Source organism: Seriola dumerili, unplaced genomic scaffold, assembly GCF_002260705.1.
Source record: "Seriola dumerili isolate Sdu_G_001 unplaced genomic scaffold, Sdu_1.0 BDQW01000036.1, whole genome shotgun sequence".
Taxonomy (NCBI): Eukaryota; Metazoa; Chordata; class Actinopteri; order Carangiformes; family Carangidae; genus Seriola; species Seriola dumerili.
The window spans coordinates 2390319-2411579 of NW_019174291.1; the positions used below are offsets into that span (position 1 = coordinate 2390319).

At 39.7% G+C, this 21261-nt stretch overlaps 3 protein-coding genes across 4 annotated transcripts in view; all 3 read right to left on the bottom strand.

The window, feature by feature from the left end:
- kctd14 (potassium channel tetramerization domain containing 14) lies at positions 1-6063 on the bottom strand. Its single transcript, XM_022738630.1, has 4 exons — positions 5978-6063; positions 1589-1813; positions 1297-1431; positions 1-712 (listed from the first exon to the last, which is right to left on the bottom strand). Exons 1-4 carry the CDS (start codon positions 6029-6031, stop codon positions 401-403), a joined length of 726 nt encoding a protein of 241 aa, XP_022594351.1. The 5' UTR covers positions 6032-6063; the 3' UTR covers positions 1-400.
- A 1287-nt stretch (positions 6064-7350) lies between these two features.
- On the bottom strand, positions 7351-12531 carry rps3 (ribosomal protein S3). Its single transcript, XM_022738518.1, has 7 exons — positions 12466-12531; positions 11364-11494; positions 10697-10790; positions 9936-10030; positions 8852-9039; positions 8478-8681; positions 7351-7433 (listed from the first exon to the last, which is right to left on the bottom strand). The coding sequence occupies exons 1-6, from the start codon at positions 12493-12495 to the stop codon at positions 8482-8484; spliced, it is 738 nt and encodes a 245-aa protein (XP_022594239.1). The 5' UTR covers positions 12496-12531; the 3' UTR covers positions 7351-7433; positions 8478-8481.
- A 2284-nt stretch (positions 12532-14815) lies between these two features.
- The window catches only part of LOC111216770, a 16143-nt gene continuing 9697 nt past the window's right edge, over positions 14816-21261 (bottom strand). For both annotated transcript variants that reach the window (XM_022738387.1, XM_022738386.1), the window contains exons 6-8: positions 16840-17041; positions 15970-16293; positions 14816-15718 (exon numbers count right to left, since the gene is read on the bottom strand). In XM_022738387.1, coding sequence (XP_022594108.1) covers positions 15580-15718; positions 15970-16293; positions 16840-17041 — 665 coding nt within the window. In that variant the 3' untranslated portion in view covers positions 14816-15579. The remainder of the gene's footprint in view (positions 15719-15969; positions 16294-16839; positions 17042-21261) is intronic.

The following is a 21261-nucleotide window of genomic DNA, read 5'->3' on the forward strand; positions in this document are numbered from 1 at the left end:
TGTAGTTTATTATTTATTTAAGTTTAGCAACAGTAAAACATGATTTCACTGACATTACACAGTCTATGAAACAACACTTATATCTATAAGCACCTAAAATTAATTGTAAGACATGTGCGTTGGTTGGTAAGAAATTGTGGATATATAAACACATCTGTAAACCACAGTATCTTTGAAATTCATTATATACAGATGCTGTACTGACCCCTTGTGTCTAAAAAGGCTGGTGTTCAAAATCAAGACCCCCTTTTTTTCAATAGCTGGATAAATACGCAGCATCACTTCAAAATATTTTGGAAAAACTGTAGCAGCCTGATCTTGATGCGGCCTGTTATTTTCAGAAACAGTTTGCAAATCTTCCACTAGTGTTCTGAATAAAAACAGAAGAGCAGCCTTCTCATCACCACCAGGTGAACACCAGTTTGTAGAAGAAGTTGTAGCTCCTGGACAGGAAGCTCTTCTCAATGACGTGAGGCTGGATGTTCACCTTGTAGCCCTTACTCTCGATGTCCGTCTTTACACAGTCCAGCAAGTCTTGAACAGAGGGGACGGCCTTCCAGGGCCCGAACGTCACCACCGACTCCTTATCTGCCTCCAAGCTGTTGACGGCGTTGTCATAGAAACCCAAATCCTCCTCTGTCCGCAGTACGCAGATCATGATGGTGGAGTGGCGGGCGGCGATGGCCTCGGCTCTGGCGATACGAATCAGGACCTAGAGGAATAGCGCGATTACTGCGGTCAGACAGACAAACATTTCTGCATCGCAGGAAACATCAACCCCCCCCCCCCATCTTTTGTCTTTGTATGTTACTGTATTTTAATTTAGCTGCTATGACAATTTAATCTCCCTCTGGGGATTAATAAAGTCATCCATCCTATCTATCTATCTATAGACAGAGTGCAGAGTTGAATCAACAGCTGAGTCCAGAGACAGCTGGAGTCTGATTTCACGTGAACTGCTTCAGGAACTTTTTGCATATAAAAGTTTTCTTTCTGTTGCTCAATCACTGTTATTTACCAATGAAAAACACAAAAGTTTTGCAATAAACACATCGCAAAAGACTGAGAGGCTCCAGCCCATGTCATATGGTTATATTATGGTAACAGTTTGTCTTTGATGCTAACGTTTTTTCTGTCAATTTGGTATTTCTTATAATGAAAAGATTTTTTTTTTCTAATCCGTCACATTTCTCTCAGTCTTTTGTGACGTGTTTATCGCACATGTTCAGGTCGCGATGACGATGAAAATGTGATTTATGGTGAGTACTAGTCACTACATCTGTGGGTGTGGCTGACCTCGATGTTTTCTTTGTAGTGGGGGACTCTGGAGAGGAACTGCTGTCTTCCCACCAGCTCCCCAAACAGCTGAGGAGTTTCCTCCAAACGTTTGATGAGTGGTTTGATGTTGAAGTGCACTGCCTCCCTGTAAACCTGCAGAAACACACACACACACACACACACACACACACACACACACACACACACACACACACACACACACACACACACACACACACACACACACATTGCTTCAAACAGTACATTGTGATAACGCTGTTATTAAAGAAAGAGATTTCGGGACTCAAACCTGCTGGATGTTGTCTGCGGGCAGCTGGTCTGACCTCAGGAACTGGAGGACAGCTCCAAAGTGTGAACCGTCGCGGTCGATGAAGTAGCGTCCCTGTGCGTCAGTGCGCAGTTTGGGCTGTCCGCTGAACAGCTCAGCCAGCTGGGAGTCGGGGTGTTTCCTCAGTGTGCTCAGAGCGGTGCTGAACAGGTGTCCGCCAACATTTAACTGCACAACAGGAGAGTGCTGAGAGAAAAGAAGATTCATTCCATTTAGAGAAGTGTTTTCTCCCTGTCGCTGCCTGCCTGGACGGAGCTTGAGCTCTGCTGCTCTGGAGACTGTTAAAATGTTGTTCCATAGTTTTAACAACAAATAGATTTAACATGTCCTGTAGAAGAAATGACCAGACCTGACCATACAGATTTCACTTGTAGTTGCACATGAAATAAATCTAATAGAAACATGGTGTAAGTACTAAGAGCTGCTGCATTCTGGGCCATCTGGAAGGGTTTCACACCGAAGAGCATTGCAGTAGTTGAGGCGAGAGGCCACGGTCTGGACCCGGAGCTGAGTGGTGTACTGAGTCAGGTAAGGCCAGGTGATTTTTCTTATGTTGTATTGAGCAAAGCGGCACGACAGGGGGACGGGTGAGACATGGTCAGAGAAGGAGAGCCGGTCATCAAACATGATGCCCAGGTTTTCTCGCGACCTCGGTTGGGGTAAGAGAAGAAGAGCGACGATGAAGTGAAGATGAAGAGATCTGGAGATTGTCTTGTGTGCAGGGGTGGCAATGCTAGTTCAAGTAGCTGGAGACCCTGAGCAGGTGCAGACCCTGAGGTTACAGTAAAAACAAGCGCCCAGCATTATTTTCCAAAGCATAAAATTGATGTCTTCAGATGTCTTGTTTTGTTTGACCAACAGTCCAAAAAAAAAAAAAAAAAAAAAAGATATTTAATTTAATATGACAGAAGACTAAGAAAACAGCAAATATCTATATTTGAGAACCCTGGACCTGATATTTGTTGACATTGTTGCTTAAAAAATACTCAAACGATCATCAGGTATGAAAAGGGAAAGTTATGTTGAAGCTAGATTAAAAACAGGGTCGATGTTACATAGTTTGTTCACCAGAGAGCAAGTTTATGTTTCAACCAATGTCCTGCTCAGCACATACTGTATCTGTAATGTAAATGGATCCTTACGAAACATGTTTGCTCATGTGAAATGAGGAATGAAAAAAAAGAAAGAAAAAAAAAGCTATTGATTGATATATTGCTATTCTTAGTAACAGATGGACTATATCAGATATATTAGATAAATTTAGAGCTGCTCAATATGCAAAAATAAAAAAAATAAAACAAATCATATTATATTATTTTGGCAGATATTGCGATTTCACTTGGAATAGTAATTTTTTCATTTCATTTTCACAAAAAAAACATTAAAAATGATGATGTTGTGATATTTGTTGGTCTTGTACCAAACAAACATGTTCCTTCACATCTGGAGAATATGATTGTAGGCCGGGGCATCTCTGTAGCACTGCAACGCTTATGGTGCTAACAATGCTCAACAATGTGACACATCTTACCTTTATCAAAGAAATGTAAGCTCCTGTGATTTGGATACTGCACTTGGCCATATCGTGATTTCGATTAGATGTTGATTAATTGTGCAGCCCTAGATAAATTACTGAATTTAATTAATATGAAGAATGTATAAATAAAACTCAGCCCTGCACGTGCCTGCTAATAACTGGTCACAGTGTTCAATTATAACGCTGCCAAAGTCGTCCTCAACAAATGATTCAAAGTGGTGACTGACAGAAAGGAGAAATTAGTGGAAATATCAAAAGGCTACAGTTTCAAACATGCTTATATGTCTGTTTTATATCATTCTGAAATGAAGAGTTTGAATTTAGTTCAGATGCTTAGAGTGAGTGAGAAAACTACACAAAACATAACTCACACACACACACACACACACACACACACACACACACACACACACACTGCACTGACTAGCTGCAAGAAGGGTGGCAGCATGAGTCACCTGCACATTAATTTGCTTAGGTTGATAAGACGACATACCTCTGCTTGTCAGAAAATCACAGAAGTGTGTCACTCCTGGAACACCCAGTTAGAGGCAGGTTTACACGATTAAATCATTCATGAGTCAGAGTCATATTTGTCACAGTATTCGACACCTAGCAAGCCCATGAAATTGCAGCTGTAGCTGTATCAATCTTTGTCAGCCACAAGAGAAAGACCGTGTGGGCTCTTCTCTCAGAGCTCACATACGCCCTGTTGAAATTCTCTTGTGCTCCAGATGACTGCAGGATGTCATGGTCAAGATCGAGAGGTTTATTATCCTGTGAGTGAACTAGCACATGCACAGAAGACAAGAGGAAAGTTATTTGTGTGGCACAACATCCTGTCAATCCCTCCAACAAAGGCCCTTAGACGAGCATGTTAAGAGAGCAGTGTACCAGGGAAGACGTGTGGGGTATTATGAACCCTTCTGGACATGTCTACCAGATACAGGCCAGTCCAGCTATGAACCTGTCTCCAGCAAATGTAAGAATGGTTGTATTAGGCAGTGCATGTGCAAAGAAGCTGCGTTGGACTGCACAAGCCCTCTGTCACTGTGGAGTGCTGAATAGACTTTCCCACCATAGACCTTGTTTGGGAAGTTGTCAAAGTTCCTCAGTCAAATTCTGCATCATTGAAACTGGAGCTGCACGACATGGAAAAAAGAAAAATCATATTGCCATTATTTTGGCAGATATTGCATTTGTGATTTCAGTTGAAATGGTTGTTTTTGCATTTCATTTTCACTGAAAGAAAATTAAAAATGATGATGTTGTGATATTTGTTGGTCTTGTACCAAACAAACATGTTCCTTCACATCTGGAGAATATGATTGTAGGCCGGGGCATCTCTGTAGCACTGCAACGCTTATGGTGCTAACAATGCTCAACAATGTGACACATCTTACCTTTATCAAAGAAATGTAAGCTCCTGTGATTTGGATACTGCACTTGGCCATATCGTGATTTCAATTATATTTAGATTAATTGTGCAGCCCTAATAAAAAAATGTGTGATCTGACACTGAGATCATCCATATCAGAGTAGTTTTCACAACTTTATTATAATTACAATTTTCATACTAGTCATGGCCATCTTCAAGTTTCAATATCATCTAACGCTGAAGGGAAAAATTATTTTAAAACAGTTGTCACTGGCAGCCATTTTGAAAAATGGCTGGGCAATATATTGATTATATTATAATAAATATATCAGCCATTCTGATTAAATTTAGAATGGCTCAATGGAATGCCTTTGGCTAGAAGTGTACCAGATTTAATCTAATTACAAAATACACAATTTTTTGCTAAACTGCATCACTACAGCTGTGATTTTTTACATAAAGAAAAATACAATAAGTTTGTGAAATACAATAAAGACTAAACCAAACCCTCCTGGTCAAATATGACTCCAATACAAGTGAGAGTTGTTCAGTCAAATGTTTACTTGAGTTAAAGTACTGGAGTATTTGACTTTACATACATTCTTCACCTGTAGAAAAAATAAGCTTGAATATGCTACAAAGCCTATAGAAATGGCCATGAGTCATTTGACCAACCACAGCATGAAAATGGCATCTACTACAAGCTGCCGGTTTAAAAGTTTATCTGGAAATCAACAAACGTTACATCAACAGCATGTTTTCACAAGTTGGACGACTAGTTTTTGTAGAAAGTGGTGGAGTTTGGTCGTGGTAAACACAGCAAACATGTCAAACTAAAGGAATCTTTATTTGTAAAACTTCTAACATGGACTTCAGATCAGACCATGGTCTCTGGTGAAGAATCTTCTGCCTCTTTGTGGTCTATCACATTTTCAAAATAAAATAAAATTCATTCACTGACTAAAAGCTGCTTCAAAGTAAGAGTACTTCATAGAAATGTAGTGGAGTCATATTTGTCTTGAAGTGCAGTGGAGTAAAGGTCAGAAGTTTCCAAAAGAAATAATACTCAAGTACAGATACTCAAATAAATATACTTGAGTACAGTACTCAAGTAAACGTACTTCATTTATGTCCACCCCAGTGTCTAGTTCAAGGGACAACTCCTTACTTCTGTCTCATCAGATTCACTCGGGAGTTTCCTCGAGGTTGGATTTCTAACTCCTGAAACAAACTAAGACCTTTAAGTTGCCAAAATAGGAAAGACTGTGAAAATATCTGCAGTGTATAACTGGTTATACAGGAACACGTTAAAGATTCTTGTCCTCAGTGCTGGTTAGCCACCTGTCCACCTGTTCAGTCCCCGTACAGGTACAAGGTTAGTTATTAGCTCTCACTGCTCCATGTGAAAAATACGACGTTAAAACGATGTTTGTCTTACCGGGACTGCGGGTGCAGACTGTTTGTCGGCTGATTTGTAGTCCGGCAGACTCATCTTGACTTCAGCTTGGCCAGGTGGGAGCTCGGCGCTTTTTACACTGCTCAACAGGCAGAGGCCAGGGGGCGTGGCCTAACCCGGACCTGATGCTTTAGTGCTGAGAAGATGAGTCACTCAGTTGTAAAAAAAAAAAAAAAAAAATCTTTGACCACTTTCAGAATCACATGCTAGTTTACTTGAACAATTGTACCAGACAACGTGAAGGCTACACAAACCCACCTGAAACACACCTGTACACACTGATCATTCTTTATTTACTCACAGCACCCACGGTTTCATGTTGTACCCTGTGCGTTTGATTTTATCTTGATGTTTTGATCACTTCTTTTAATTGTAAAAGCTTGTAAATCAGGAGGGTTTCAAGATTTCTTCAATATCAAATTCATTCACTTATAGTTGTGAGTACATCCACTGGTACAGAACAAAAATGACATGAACTTAATTTTCCAAAATGTGAACAAATACAAACCAGCTGGTGCAGCCCATTGTGCAACTCCATCCATGGCTACATTCCCGTTCACACAAATGAAGACTTATTTTTGGAGAAGCACTGATATTTAAGCTCACATTCATCACAGATGAGATGAGCCCAAGTCTAAATCTTGACTTTGCAACTTTCTGTGAATATTTTTATGAGGTATTCTTTATTGTCTTTTACTCACAAAGAACTTTCATAGATGTGTAATTTATATAAGAAGTTTCTAACTGTGGTTTTAAAAGATGCTAGAGTTTGATCAACATAAAAAATGTGACTTACACAGGAAAGTCATACAATAATGATGCAGAGATGAAACAAATGCTCAAATTGATGATGCCTTGCATATTGAAAGTCTTTATAGATCAATGCATCTCTTTATCAACAAGTCTTTTGATGAATGAATACCATGATTGAGAAACAGTTCTTACCCCAAAAGCTGACCAGTTAGAAAAAAAAAAAATGTCCACCAAAAAAGCTGATGAACTCTACAGTAGGAAGAATATTCTCCCTCATTAGGTTCAACAGTAAAAAGCTACATGAAGCCAAGAGACAAAGTACAGTAAAACATCTCATTGGCTGACTTTTTATGTAGCATCTTTATACGGTATTTCTATTCTATTTTTTGGTAAAAACTGTGCAGTGACCAGTGTTGTTCAGGTATGAGACAACTTTGATTGTCCTGTGGAAAACCACCTTTGAGCTTTGAGGGGACTGTCACGTTAGTGCTCTGTCGCAGTACTGAAAAATTTGCTTCACATTTAGTGGACTATCAGACTAGTTTAACTTTTCCTGGGTTTTCAAGACTCGACACAATGTGTAACAAAGTGACCACAACATGTTAAAGTGTATTTTCCAGATTTTATTGTTTTTGTACACAAAAAACACCGGGTCTTGCTTCCATGTGGTGGAACAGTTGAAAACCTGTAAAAAAAATAAAAAATAAAATCAGAATTAAAAACAAGCTTCAAGCACTTGGATAAAACCTTTGTTTTCTTTCTTTCCTTTGTTTTAGCCAAAGTTGAGGTGTGACTGATTAACATGTCATCACAGCAGGTTCATGTAGGTTCATTTTCTGCTTAATTTCTGGCTAGAACTGATTTGACAGCCGAGGTGTTGCTTCTCAGCAATTATACTAGATTTGAAGAACAAAACTCATGTAAATCCTGTGAAAACAGGTGTGGATTTTAAGGGTCAATTTATCTTGATCTATAGCACTTTACTTATTGCTAGTATAAACACTTTGTTGTGATTAGAGCATTTGCATGTTATTGACAGATCTTCACACACTGACTCTCTTCATTCACTTTTCCTCAGAGTTTCTTTAAGCAGCTAAAACAATGTGTTTTTACTGTTCAACCCTTCTCAGACAAATGCCTCGATGTCTTCAACTAAGAAGAACTCCCTGCTCTGAGGAACTGGCCCAGAACCACAGAACGTGGATCTGAGCCAGTAACCACCAGAACCAGACTGAGTTCTGTTCCGACTCGTCATCGTCTCATCACTGAAGGGACTAAAACTATTTAAGACCTGCATTTGCACTAATACAGTACGCGTATCCACGAATTATGTGAACAGATACACAATAATTTGTTAACCTAACCAGCCCTGCCTACGTCACTATCCTGGCCTACAGTATTTAGTAAATTGACATCCAGTTCACTACCATCATCAAAAACAGTTCAGCTTCAGCCAATGCTTCTGTGCCAATGAACTGTTCAGAAGCAGCTCTGGTGCTTCAATTTGTTTTAGGAGCATTTTAAGATCACAAACATCATCTCATATTAAGCCAATATGTTACCATGACAATGACTAATGTTGTTATCCTAACTGAACAATTATTAGGATTCGATTTCAGTACCAAAACACTGCTTCAGTGTTAACAACAAATTAAATGACAAAGTCCTTGTGTAACTGCCTCTTCACATAAAGCCAGCCTGCTGGTGATGGGACTCTGCTGCCTCTTACCCTTTTATGCTGTGGGGACAGGTGCTCCCTGGGGCATGACGGGCACCTCTGGCTTGGCCCCCTTCTGCTCAGACATGGGTGTGGTGGGCAGGGTCTCCTCCTTGGGCTCCACAATGCTGACGTGGTCGGGCAGGGGCTTCTTGGGTCCAATCTTACCGCTGGGGTCCCAGGGCAGCATGATCTTCACCTTGATGCCCAGCACACCTGAGGATGACCAACAAGCACGTCCAATGACATGTATTAACACCAAGAAAAGCAAGGCTTTGAAATAGAGCCACAATAAAACATCATCCTCGTAACTCCAAATGTCCAACACCAAAGTAAACAGGTGTTATTTCTTGTTGCTGCTGTGTCCCTGGTCCAGGTATACTCACCCTGCCTTAGCAGGACGTGGCGGACAGCTGTGTCGACGTAATAGTTGACGGGGTCTCCGCTGTGGATCATCAGGCCGTCCACAAACTTCATGGACTTAGCCCTCTGACCCCTCAGCTTGCCAGACACAACAACCTCGCAGCCCTTGGCACCGCTCTCCATGATGAACCTCAGAACACCGTAGCATGCCCTGAAAGAGTGGAGGGGTAAGAACAGTGTCAACATACAGCATTTCACAAAAACTACAGTGAACGTTTACCTGTTCTATCAGAGAAAATGGACAAGTGTGTGTTGAGAAGATTTATTACACTGACGGAAGATCAAAGTTCAAGGTGGGTTTAAACTTAATATATGGAATTAACAGCAGTGTTGCAGTGGATTCCAAGTATGTATACATGCATAATTATGTCATGACAAAACGTAAACTGAATACTATGAAAGCAAGTTTTAATTTTTTAAAATTTAGGTTTATTAAATTTAGCTTAATGAAGTGCTTTACTTATTGCAAGCAGAACCACCTTGCAGCTAAAACTATGCGTTTGTACTGTTCAACCCTTCTCAGACAAATGCCTCGATGTCTTCAACTAAGAAGAACTCCCTGCTCTGAGGAACTGGCCCAGAACCACAGAACGTGAACCTGAACCAGTCAACCACCAGAACCAGACTGAGTTCTGTTCCGACTCGTCATCGTCTCATCACTGAAGGGACTAAAATTCAGAAATTCAGACACTGGACAAACATCAACCTGAGAGTAAAAACTAGGCTCCTTGAGACAGAGGCCAGCGTCTGTTGTGAATTTCTGATCATCTGACCAGATCATTAAATCACAAGTCATACTTGCTTTTGATATACATACTTTCATCAGAAAGCTGTAGAAGAAAACACAGCCAGGGAAGTGGACCAATCAGTCCTTGCTGTCTCCATATCTGCCTTAAGCCCAGACATGGATTTGCATTTTTAGCGAAAGTCAGCTACGGTGTAGCTACTACTACTACTACTATGTGTGTGTGTGTGTGTGTGTGTGTGTGTGTGTGTGTGGGCTTTAAAACTTAAACCTATGCCTTGTTCTTTTATAACACTGCTTACCTACGAACAGCCAGGCCTCCCAGCAGCTTGTAGCGCAGAGACTCTGCCTGAGCGATGGCACACAGACCACGAGTGGCAACTTTCTCAGCATACAGCTAACAGAGAGGGGAGACAGTTCAGTCAAACATGATGAATGCTGCCAATGCTGAACTATGAAATGGCTCCTAAACTCATTAGTAAGTTAGAGAGCCACTATTGCTGATACATTTACTTTTTCCTTGAGTTCACATACATCCTGCTCTGAGAAAGAATATGCAGTTGACAGGAACTATCACTACTACTGTCAGGAATGTTGACTCTGTTTTAGGAAATGCAGTGCAGTACACTCCTGATGCTTTGACCCTTCTCAGACAAATGCCTCTGTGTCTTCACTTAGAAAGACTCCCTGATCTGAGGAACTGGAGCAGAACCACAGAACGTGGACCCGAACCAGTAACCAGCAGACACAGATTGAGTCCTGTTCTGTCTCGTCATCGTATCATCACTGAAGGGAGGACAATCAAGATTCAGGAGCCTTTGCACCTGCATTCATCTTAACATAAGTTGTTTTCAATATTTCAGTCCAGTAATAGACTGTTCATTGTAGTCAAGTGTTAGGCATGGTGTTACCTCTATTAACATTGGTCAAATGTTGAATGGCTAAACTAAAAAAAAAAAAAAAACTGAAAATTAGTAGTATAGTAAGTAGTTAATATTCTATTAAATCCTGCTGTTACCAAAATACTGTAATTCTTTTCTCTTCATGAATATATTCATCTTACCTCCACGCTGCCCTCGGGGAAACCAAACCTCTTCTGGACCACAGCGGTCAGCTCTCTGATCCGACGACCCTTCTCTCCCAGAACATTCTGGGTCCTAAAGACAATTCCAGACATTTAGGGTTATACTGTATTCTAGCTGTCAACAGCATCCCATGTATAGTTCTGTCATACTCATGGTTCAGTTTTGTCCTAATGTCACATTCACATCAGGGGGGGTTGAGGGGCCTAAATACTGTGCAGAGGTTATAGAGCCACATTTATTAAATTTGGGTTATTTTAAATTTAATTACAGCCTTTGACTGAAGTGAGGTTTTCCTATTTGTTTTGTTTTCAGGAACTCTTATTATTTACTGCAAAGTTGGAGCTATCAGAGCTTTCAGATGGAAATCAGCTTCCCAATCATAACTGCAACTAGGATATTAATGTGAAAGCTACCTACAGGCCAGACCCTAATATATACACAATAATCCTAAAATATTAACATCTTTACAGATGTGCTCGTCATCTGCTAAAGTAAATGCCTGACAAAAATGCAACACAAGTTAGAATTTATGTTACTGAATTTTCCATCATTAGAACATGAAATCATTAGTACATGCAGCTTGCATCATCTCTGCTAGTGCAAACAACTTGTATATAACAACTTTAATAAAGTGTGGACACTGACCTTGTAGCCAGGATGATGATCTCAGTCCTGGTTGGAGTCACACGCACCTCCACACCGGAGTAGCCATCCTCGGCAAGCTCGCGAGTCAGGAACTCGTTCAGCTCGGCCTTGAAGATACCGTCTGAGACGAACTGAGGATAGAGAACAGGGTCAGATTCAGAATGAAACAACTGACTGGCACCTAGAAGAAAACCATGAGACTCATGGGAAATTGTGAATGAGTTGTAGAAAGCTGTAATGTTAAAGCCTGGAGAACAGCTCATGTTCTTCTTAAACTGTTGTAGACTGTAATGACAAACTCTAGAGATGCTTCACAGACACTAAATACAAGTCAAAATGACAGGAGTAATGTATTTTTCTTCGATATTCTGTATAGGCACATACAAATACACATTAAAGTGTTAGTGCACTCAAACTTTTTATTAACCTACTCATGCAACACCACTGATCGAAGTACCCAGTTCCAAGGATGTTTAGTAAATTTAATTTACCTAAAACACAGGAACTGCATGTAAGGTCTAATTAAAGTGCTTTGAACGCCAATAAACCCAAAATCGACTCTGCTGTCAGCCTATATCCATTTAAAATACACTACATTGTCCTTTGCAGCTTTTACATGTTTTATTCAAACACTACTGATGATTGTTTATTAAATGAACGCCCTAATATCTGCCGGTTTACCCAGGTTACGTAGAGTTTTCTCAGTCTCCGTTCATTTAGACTGTGAAGCTAGCTCGCCAGCTAACCCACATTAGGAGAAGTGAAGCCACTTAAAGAGACAAGCAGTGATATTTTACAAAGTTTAAAGTCTGTAAATTCTGCCTTGTACACAACCCGCCTGAGAGTCTTAACCGGGCCTCATGTCTGTGGGTCCCGGGGTTACAACTCATGCCCTGGCCGCTGTGGACAGAGCCATGTTAGCGAGCCAAATGAGGAGGTCTTTGCGCCGGCAGCATCTGGATTAATCCTCTCCGGACGAGAGGTGCACAAGCTCGACTAACTCCGGAGCCAACACGAAACGCTTGTATTCTAACCGACATGACCCCATTTCTAGAGAAAGTCACTGTCTCTGTGAGTAAAACGCAGATAAAACAGTGCTAACCTTCCTCTTCTTGGAGATTTGCACCGCCATCTTCCAAAAGGCCGTAGACAGGAAAGGACCGTCAATGGACGCGGAAATGCTTTTATACCAAAATGTCTAACTTCCGGTGACGTACGTTTAGTTTGACACTGGGACTTGTAGTTTTAAAAAATAAAAACCGATTTCTCCATCTGACTCCAAGCAGGAAAGTGTGTTTTTTATTTTTATATACAGTGTATGGTTTTTCAACAGCTGTATCTCACAGGAAGATCAGTGGTAAAGTAACTATGAAGATTTACCATACTACAAATTACAGGTACTTTTACAATTGAATATTTCCATTTCTGTTACTTTATACTTCTGCGCCAATACATTTCTATGGGGAATATTCTACTTTTTACGCCACTACAATTAGGCTACTGGAAAGCTTTAGTTACATGTTACTTTAAAAATTTAATTCTTTGCACACAAAACATATAAAGATCTTATAAAATATAATGGTTTGTTCTAGATTAAACAACATGATCAACATCATATTGAATTGGAGCCGATTAGATTATACATTTAATGATTAGTTGATTGACAGAAAATTCATGTTTCCAGCTTCCCAGATGTAAGGATTTGCTGCTTTTCCTCTCAGTTATTTTTATAATTTTATTAATTTTTTATTAATTTTGAGGCTTGAAGGTATCATGTCATTTTTTTTTACTTCCTAAAATGAAAGAAGTTCATTTTAAAACCCTAAATAATATATATCCTTGTTATGAGAATTAGGTGACCAGTCACTATATGTAATGTATTTTAATAGCCCAGCAATAAATGCTATTTCTGTGAACGTTTCATTCACGTTAATTTACATGCAGAACATTAAAAAATGAACAAAAAACACCTGTCGCTCTTTATTGTTTTATTTTGAAAGATTTTTTTTTTTTTACCGGATGTCTTGGTATAGTTGACCCTATTGTGAGCATAAATGTTCAGTGCCCTCTCATGGTCACATGGCGCGACTGCAACACTGCAATAAATTCGTGTTTGGCAATTGACGTCAGAATTTTTCTTTAATTTTTTTTTATCATGTATAATTCATTACAAGTGTGGAGCCGATAATTCCATGTAAAATCACCTTTGTTTTCTGCTATCTATTGGTCACAGAAAAGAACATTATCATAAAAGATAAATTAATATATATAATAAAACTTCCTCTTAACACTTTCAAATATTCCTGAAATAATTATGTAATTGCTCTTTGGTGATCACAGGATTCAATGGAAAAAATACAGATATTTATTCTACTTCTTCTTATCATTTTTACTTTTATTTTTAGCAATGTTCCTAATGTTATTATCTGAATGTTAGTATCCAAGCCATGCTCCATGCACATCAGGGAGGCACAAAACCAATTGTTGACAATGTCAACCATATATACTGATATTTTCAGTATTTAGGAATAAGACAACTTGGTGGAAAATATTAGAGATATTGATTTTAGAGATATATTTATATATGGCTCTGGTACTTTTAACAAATCCTCCTGCACTACAGGCCACACTAGATATCTGTGGGCTGTACCCAGCTAACATGTCTCCAGCCATAATAAAATGTGTCAGTGCAGGAATTCATAAGTTTTATTGATCCATTGTATTTTATTTTACCTGGTATTATCAGTGTAAAAGTGGTGTATTTTCCATTCTCAGTAATCAGTCTGCACATCTACCTATCTACATATCTGTTACCCAGTCACACAGTGGCAACAGACCCTGATAAACTTCTGTATTATTTAACAAAGAGTCATACACACATAGTAACAATGTCTTACCTTCTTACCTTAAAACAGATGTTTCTTCTTCACAAGTTTTTTGACAAAACCATTCACCTCTCCTTATTAAAATCCAGAGCTCTGACCAGAGCAGATACATTTTTTAATTCTTCAATCTGATCTGAAAGATCCTGTGATACTGAACATTTTCCAACTTAGATTTCCTGCAATTTCTGACAAAAACACATCTCTTCATCATGTGGATCTCAGCTCAGTCATTTTGGTTTAATCCCCATCATGTATGCAGAATCAAACAGTGACTATTCTGAATCCTTGCACCATGTAATATAGATCTTTAACAAATGCCACCCTGTATATGTTTAACCGTTTGCATACATAGTAATGCACAGAGAGGAGTAAAGAAGTCTTATTTAGAAAGGTGTCACTACAAGTGCTGCTTGGTCTTGTTTCTGTCTTGATACTCGGGGAAATGGCTGTTGACAGTAATTTTTTGGTGAATCATGAGTGTTTACTGCGCTCTAGTGAACGCAAAGAAGAACTACATGAGGGTGATGTCTCCTGTATTCATGACAAGGGTCCTGTTTAAAGTGCAAATCAAAATTCTTTAATTAAACACAGACTGTGTGAAATACAACTGTCTTCAGCTCCAAAACCAGTATCTATCATACAAGGATTTGCTTCAGACAATGATGCTCCACAATAACTTACAATACAAAATTCAATTAAAATATTTAAAAAAAAATCAGCAGTAGTTTCAAGTGCATCTTTATATTTCCCTCTTTGTAAACATATTACCCTGACATATAGATTGTACATCAGATTTAATTCATATACTTGATAAATTTGTGTAATTTGAAAGTTAATTTGACTCTGAAACTGAGGTGGTATATTTGCAAGAGATAGACAACACATTTGAAGACCTTCTCCTTGAATCAGTCTAATTAGAATGAATCACTATTCAATCATTCACCCAAGAAAAGTATTGAACAGTATTAAAAAAAGCAAATTTCCTGTAATCTTCCTGTAAAATGTCCCTCTAAAGATGAAGTGAATTGGACTTTCTGAGCCAATGTGTTACTACAAAAATAAAGTGGGAGTCAACAAGCAACATGTTGTCAGCCTCAATGTGTGAATCCTCACTCACTCACTTTCACTTTGATCCATGTACATCCAATAAATGATTCAAATATAAAGCTCTGTGGAATCAATCCTCTCCATTAGTTGAATAGACAAGGCTTTCTTTAGCTTCTTTCTTTAGACAGTGTCAACACACACACACACACACACACACACACACACACACACACACACACACACACACACACACACACACGCGCGCGCACACACACAAACTGAGGCTACTGTATGCTGCCCTCTGGTAGAAGTCCACTCTCTCTGAGCACAGTATTGACAGCTGGTGTGAGGTGGGTGTTGTAGTTCAGCAGTCTGCCATCATAGATGAGCTGGTCTGGCTTCAGATTGGGTTGTTTCGCAGCTCTGCACAGACAGAAAGCAGAGACATAACAATTACAGTGTGTCTCCAGCCTGGTGCCTGATTTATAGATACGTTTCATAAAATGCATCAAATCTGATCTCACCTCTTCATTCTATGAGGAAAATGCAAATTTGGGTGTTTTTCTTTCGACTACCTGAACCAACAATGTGCAGGAACTGTCTCATAATCTCCACAAAAAAACAGTACAGTCACACACATGATCTGATTAGGAAGTACACAACCTAAAGTCTACCTTGTGTGGTACATCCGTGCTATATTCCTGTCAACCCACTTGCAGCCGTTCACTGAGTCCAGTAGCCCGTGGACGGTCGGTGTGAACGCAGCACGGGGGCTGACAATGATCTTGAAGTTGCTGAAGTGAGTGGCTTCAGTGATGGGTTCATGGTACAGGTGATCCAGGATGTTCACCCCGGACACATTCTGCCAGCTCTGTGGGGGTGGAGTTTGGGAGTTGGGTGGAGGCTGCGTGACGGTGATGGGGAACACGTTATTTTCAAACATGTAACAGCGGTCAGCTCCATATTTGTTCTCCAGCAGTGGCAACAACTCCAACCAACTGGTAACAGAATGATATAAAAAACAATTAATAAATGCTTCATATCGCCCCATAACACACTGAGTTGAAAGTATATATAGATATAGAAGATATGATTAAAGTTCTGGATTTGTAAATACCTGTAGCCCCTCCTATGAAGTACAGATAACTTGTATAGAAAATTTATGAGTAATTATAACATAATTATGAGCATACAAGGACATACTAAGTATAAGTATGCATAATATGAAGTACTTATATCACTCTCATTCAAACAAGTAAAAAAATAAAAGAAAGCTATAAACTATTTGAAACATTTGAAATGACTAAAACTGTCCTTTCATTAGCTATTTATAACTTTACAAAATGTAACAAATTTAACACTTTTAAGTACTTATGTTTAACAAGTCAGTGTTTATTAAATTTTCTATTCTCTACAATATGTACAGAACTGCATGTGCACTGATATATGTATAAAAAAAAGTGTTATTTTATCCTATGTGTTTTTATTGAAATATTTCATTTGTCTCATTCCATGTGTGTCGACTCTCATAAATAAAGTCCTACCTGTTGACTGACTGGGGCAATATGAGCTCGTCAATGTCCTGCAGGGCCACGTATTTGGATTCGTACATGTATCTGTAGGTACAGTCACAGAGAGCAGGAATCTGGCCAAAGTAATGGAGGTCACCTGGACCATGTTCAGGCAACCAGCCTCGTGATACATTCACAAATCTGGAGACAGACCAAGGAATCACCTCCACTAAACCTGAGAGGGGGACATTGGAAGAATTAAATTAGAAGGACACATGAGCAGCCAAATGGCTTAAATTGAGTGTTTTTGTTACATCTTCTGATGTTATCAATGGTTGGCATTTTTTCAGCAATAGCAATGTATTTACATTTTTACAGTTTGCATTGTTAGTCTACCTTTCCTGTACCTGAATCAAATTGCCAACATGATTTATTCATAGGAAATGATGTAGCACACAGTAAACAGATAAACCAACCGCTCATCTGTTGTTTTTCTGACACTTGAGGAACACTAAGAAGAATTGTGAGACTTATACAATTTAGTGCAAAGTACCAATGAGTCAATAAAAAACAACTGTTCTGGTGGAGTCTCAGTGCTCTCATTAAAACCCTGTTTTCTTGTGCATCCTGGGGGAGGTTGGGGACATGGAATCTGAGTGGGCAGTGTTCAAGGCCTCCATTGCAGAGGCGTTGTGGTAGACCCAGAACTTGCTGGAGGGATTACATATCCTATCTGGCCTGGGAACGCCTTGGGATCCTCCTGGAGGAGCTGGAAAGCGTTGCTGGAGAGAGGGACGTCTCCAAACTCACCATGGTTGTCCCCGTCTCTGATCCTGTTGGTGATACTCATGGACAGGATCTCGAGGCGCAGCCAAGCTGAGGGGTGCGTCTGGTTTGGGCACCTCAGAATTTTTATTTTCACGGATGATGTGGTTTTGTTGGCTTCATGAGAATGTGACCTCCAGTGCTCACTGGGATGGTTTGCAGTGAGTATGAAGCAGTTGGGATGACAGTCAGCACCTGATTCTGTGGTTCTCAGCCGGAAAACAGTGGACTGCTTCCTATGGGTTGGGGGTGAGTTAATGCCCCAAGTGAAGGAGTTCAAGTTTCTTGGGGTTTTGTTCACAAGTGAGGGTAAGATGGAGCAGAAGATTGACGGAAGGATCGGTGCAGCGCCAGCAGTAATGTGGACATTGTACAGGACAGTTATGGTGAAGAGGGAGCTCTAAAATTACCAGTCCATATTTGTTTCAACCCTCACCTATGGTCATGAGTTCTGGGTAGTGACTGAAAGAAAGAGATCACTGAAATGGTGAAATGGTGTTCCTCCGCAGGGTGGCTTGGCTCATCCTTAGAGATAATAAAACTAATAATAATAATAATAATGATTTTGTTTGTATATCTTTTATTCAAGAAATGTACCACAAAGTGATTTAAAACAAAGAAAGTGCACCAAGTGCTTTACATGAAAGAAAAAAAATAAAATGAACATAAAAATTGTTAAAAGCATTGATTTAAAATGGAAAACATTAAAAACATTCATGTAAAATGAGATTAAATAATGAATAAAATAATAAATCATTAAATAGGCAGACATTTAAAAGAAGTGCTGAGCAGTGCAAAAATGTGGCTCAAAGTGCAAAATTTCAGGGCTAATTAAAGGCTAAAGTGGAGAAATAAGTTTTTATCTTTCTTTTAAAAACATTCAGTGAGCTGCTGCTCTGATATCTATAGGTAGTGTGTTCCACAGCTTTGACAAAGGCTGCATCCCCAATTTTCCTACTGCTGTTGCTGGGAACCTTCAATAAAGCAGCAGCAGATGATCTCAGTGTTGTGTCTTGTAGGTACATAGTTAACCAGGGAGTTAGGCCTTTGTATATAAGGAGGAGGAGCTTGAAATCAATTCTAAATGTAACAGGAAGCCCGTGCAGAGCAGCTAAAACTAATGTGCTCTCTCCTCTTGGTTCTGGTTCACAGCTGAGCTGCAGCGTTTTGAATGAGCTGAAGTCTGTCAGTGTTTTTTTTTCAGGAGCCCGGTAAAAAGTGCGTTGCAGTAATCAAGGCGGCTTGAAATGAAGGCACGAATCAATCTCCCAGCATCTTTTTGGTTTATAAATGGCCGTACTTTAGCTGTTTCTAAGGTGGAAAAATTATATAACGCTATGAAACGCTACCACTTGGTGTGGTATAGAGGACAAGAATTGAGACCTTATTTTCATCAGAGCTTAATCTGAGGTCACTGACTATTTTTGGTCAGAGCAGTTTCAGTGTTGTGGTTTGTTCTAAAGCCTGACTGAAACTCTTTTAAGGAAGGAGTTGATCTGCACTGAAACTATTTTTTCAAGTATTTTACTAATGAATGGAAGGTTGGATATCGGCCTATAGCTGCTCAGAACATTACTGTCTAAGTTGGGTTTCTTTAGTAAGGGTTTACAACAGCTGCTGTAGATATAAGAGATATATTAATATTATACAACAGTTAGTTCCAACCAAGTAATTTGATTGGATGAGAGTCATTTCATGAGTGGGATATAGAGTATAACAGCGCTGGGACTTTTAACTACATGTATCACTCTGCTTCATTCATTCATTTTCTACCGCTTATCCTCTAATAGGGTCGCGGGGGGGCTGGAGCCTATCCCAGCATCCTTTCGGGCGGGGTACACCCTGGACAGGTCGCCTGTCCATCGCATGGCAAACACACAGAGACAGACAACCATTCACTCTCACAGCCACACCTATGGTCAGTTTGGAGTATCCAATTAGCCTAGTCCCCATTTGCATGTGGGAGGAAGCCGGAGTACCTGGAGAGAACCCACAGGAGGGGAGAACATGCAAACTCCACACAGAAAGACCCCGCGTCCGAGCCGGGACTCGAACCCAGAACCTTCTGGCTGTGAGGCGACAGCGCTAACCACTGCACCACTGCACCACCGTGCTGCCCCTTTGGCCAGGTTTTGAACTTACAACCCTATAGTTGTAAAGCAGCAGCTCTAACCACTGCACTCACTCTGCATCACAGTTCTATTAACTACGAATTAGCGTTACATTAACGATCGTTTTCTAATCTTAGATTGTAACAAACTTTGCAAAGATGAAAATATTTTCAGAAATAACATTTGAATTAAATGATGTGTGGTCGTCAGAAGAGGATGAAGGGAAGAAGCCTGGATACTTCAGCTCACACCTGAGGTAACATGTAGACAAAGTAGCAAGCTAGTGTGCACTGTGCAGGTCAGGAAAATGTTTATTTGCTGCTTAGCAACAGTCCAGTACCAGTTGCAGAACTATTTGTGTTGGTGTTGCCAAATAAATTATGAATTAAACAAACAGACCATAATATCTTATTTAACTAATATGGCGCTCGTAGAACTGTTGTATAAAAGCAAAATCACACTTGAGATTGTTATGCTCTATTGGCCTCTATGGCCAAATCACAGCTGTGCTGATACTCAGTGATATTGCTTAAATGTTCAGTACATGACTTGAAACACTGTTGAACACTCGCTTAAAAAATGCTGTTGGTACAGGGTCAATACATGAGGTAGAGGAGTTACACTCAGTGACAGCCCTGCAAAGCTCAGTTAAAGTAATACAGGTGAATTGTCCCATGGCAGCATCTTTTTAACAGGGTTCACTGAGATCAAAAGTAATCTTTTCTTGCCAGGTGTACTGCTTTGTTATAGACAGTCATGGCTTCTTTATACATATTACAGTGAACTGAGAGTCTAGTTTTACTCTATTTTATTTCAGCTGCCCAACAGGTTCTCTTGATCTCATTAATGCTGTTACTGTTTAACCATGGGGAGATCCTGTCAGTCGCCCTCTTTTTAACCTTTAGCGAAGCAACAGTGTTCAAGCAGATGATAAGGTTTTGGTGAAAATGTTAACCATGTGTCACACCGTGGTGGGGTTGTCTTGTCTTGGGGTTTTTTTTGTCTTGTCATTTCCTGTTTTATTTTGAAAGAAGTAACTCTCCTCTCGTTTCAGGTCACTTGCCCTTCCTCATGTGTCACCGGTCTGATTGTCTTCCCTGATTCCCGATTGTGTTCACCTGCTCCTCATTACCCTCATGTGTTCAAATAGTCCGTGTCTCCCCTTGTCTTGTGCCAGTGTGTTCGTCTTGGTTCATGTGCGTTCACCCCAGCCGTCTTCACAGTTTTGGATCACAGTCATTGCCACAGTTCTTGTCGGTTTCCTCCAAGTGAGAGATTTTTTGTTGTAAGTTTTATATCTTAGTAGATCTTCCTAGTTTATGTTTGCATAGCCTTTTGTTTCCTCCGTGAGGAGTGATTTTTATTTACTTACCTTTTATATCATAGTACCTCCAGTTATAGGAGAGTTTTTGTTGTTTCTATTTTTGGTTCCTTTTTCCTCTGATTCTAGAGTGATTTTCTGTTTTTTATATGTAGTCTTTTTTCCTCCCTTATTGGAGTGATTATTATTTTTGTATTG

Excerpts from the sequence above, each read along its gene's own strand:
- rps3 (XM_022738518.1), bottom strand. The coding sequence starts at position 12,495 with ATGGCGGTGCAAATCTCCAAGAAGAGGAAG. Across the intron at positions 10,791-11,363 it reads ATCATCATCCTGGCTACAAG|GACCCAGAATGTTCTGGGAG; the intron begins GTCAGTGTCCAC and ends AATTGTCTTTAG. Across the intron at positions 8,682-8,851 it reads CCACGTCCTGCTAAGGCAGG|GTGTGCTGGGCATCAAGGTG; the intron begins GTGAGTATACCT and ends GGTCATCCTCAG.
- kctd14 (XM_022738630.1), bottom strand. The coding sequence starts at position 6,031 with ATGAGTCTGCCGGACTACAAATCAGCCGACAAACAGTCTGCACCCGCA. Across the intron at positions 1,814-5,977 it reads AGTCTGCACCCGCAGTCCCG|CACTCTCCTGTTGTGCAGTT; the intron begins GTAAGACAAACA and ends CTTTTCTCTCAG. Across the intron at positions 1,432-1,588 it reads CCGCAGACAACATCCAGCAG|GTTTACAGGGAGGCAGTGCA; the intron begins GTTTGAGTCCCG and ends GTGTTTCTGCAG.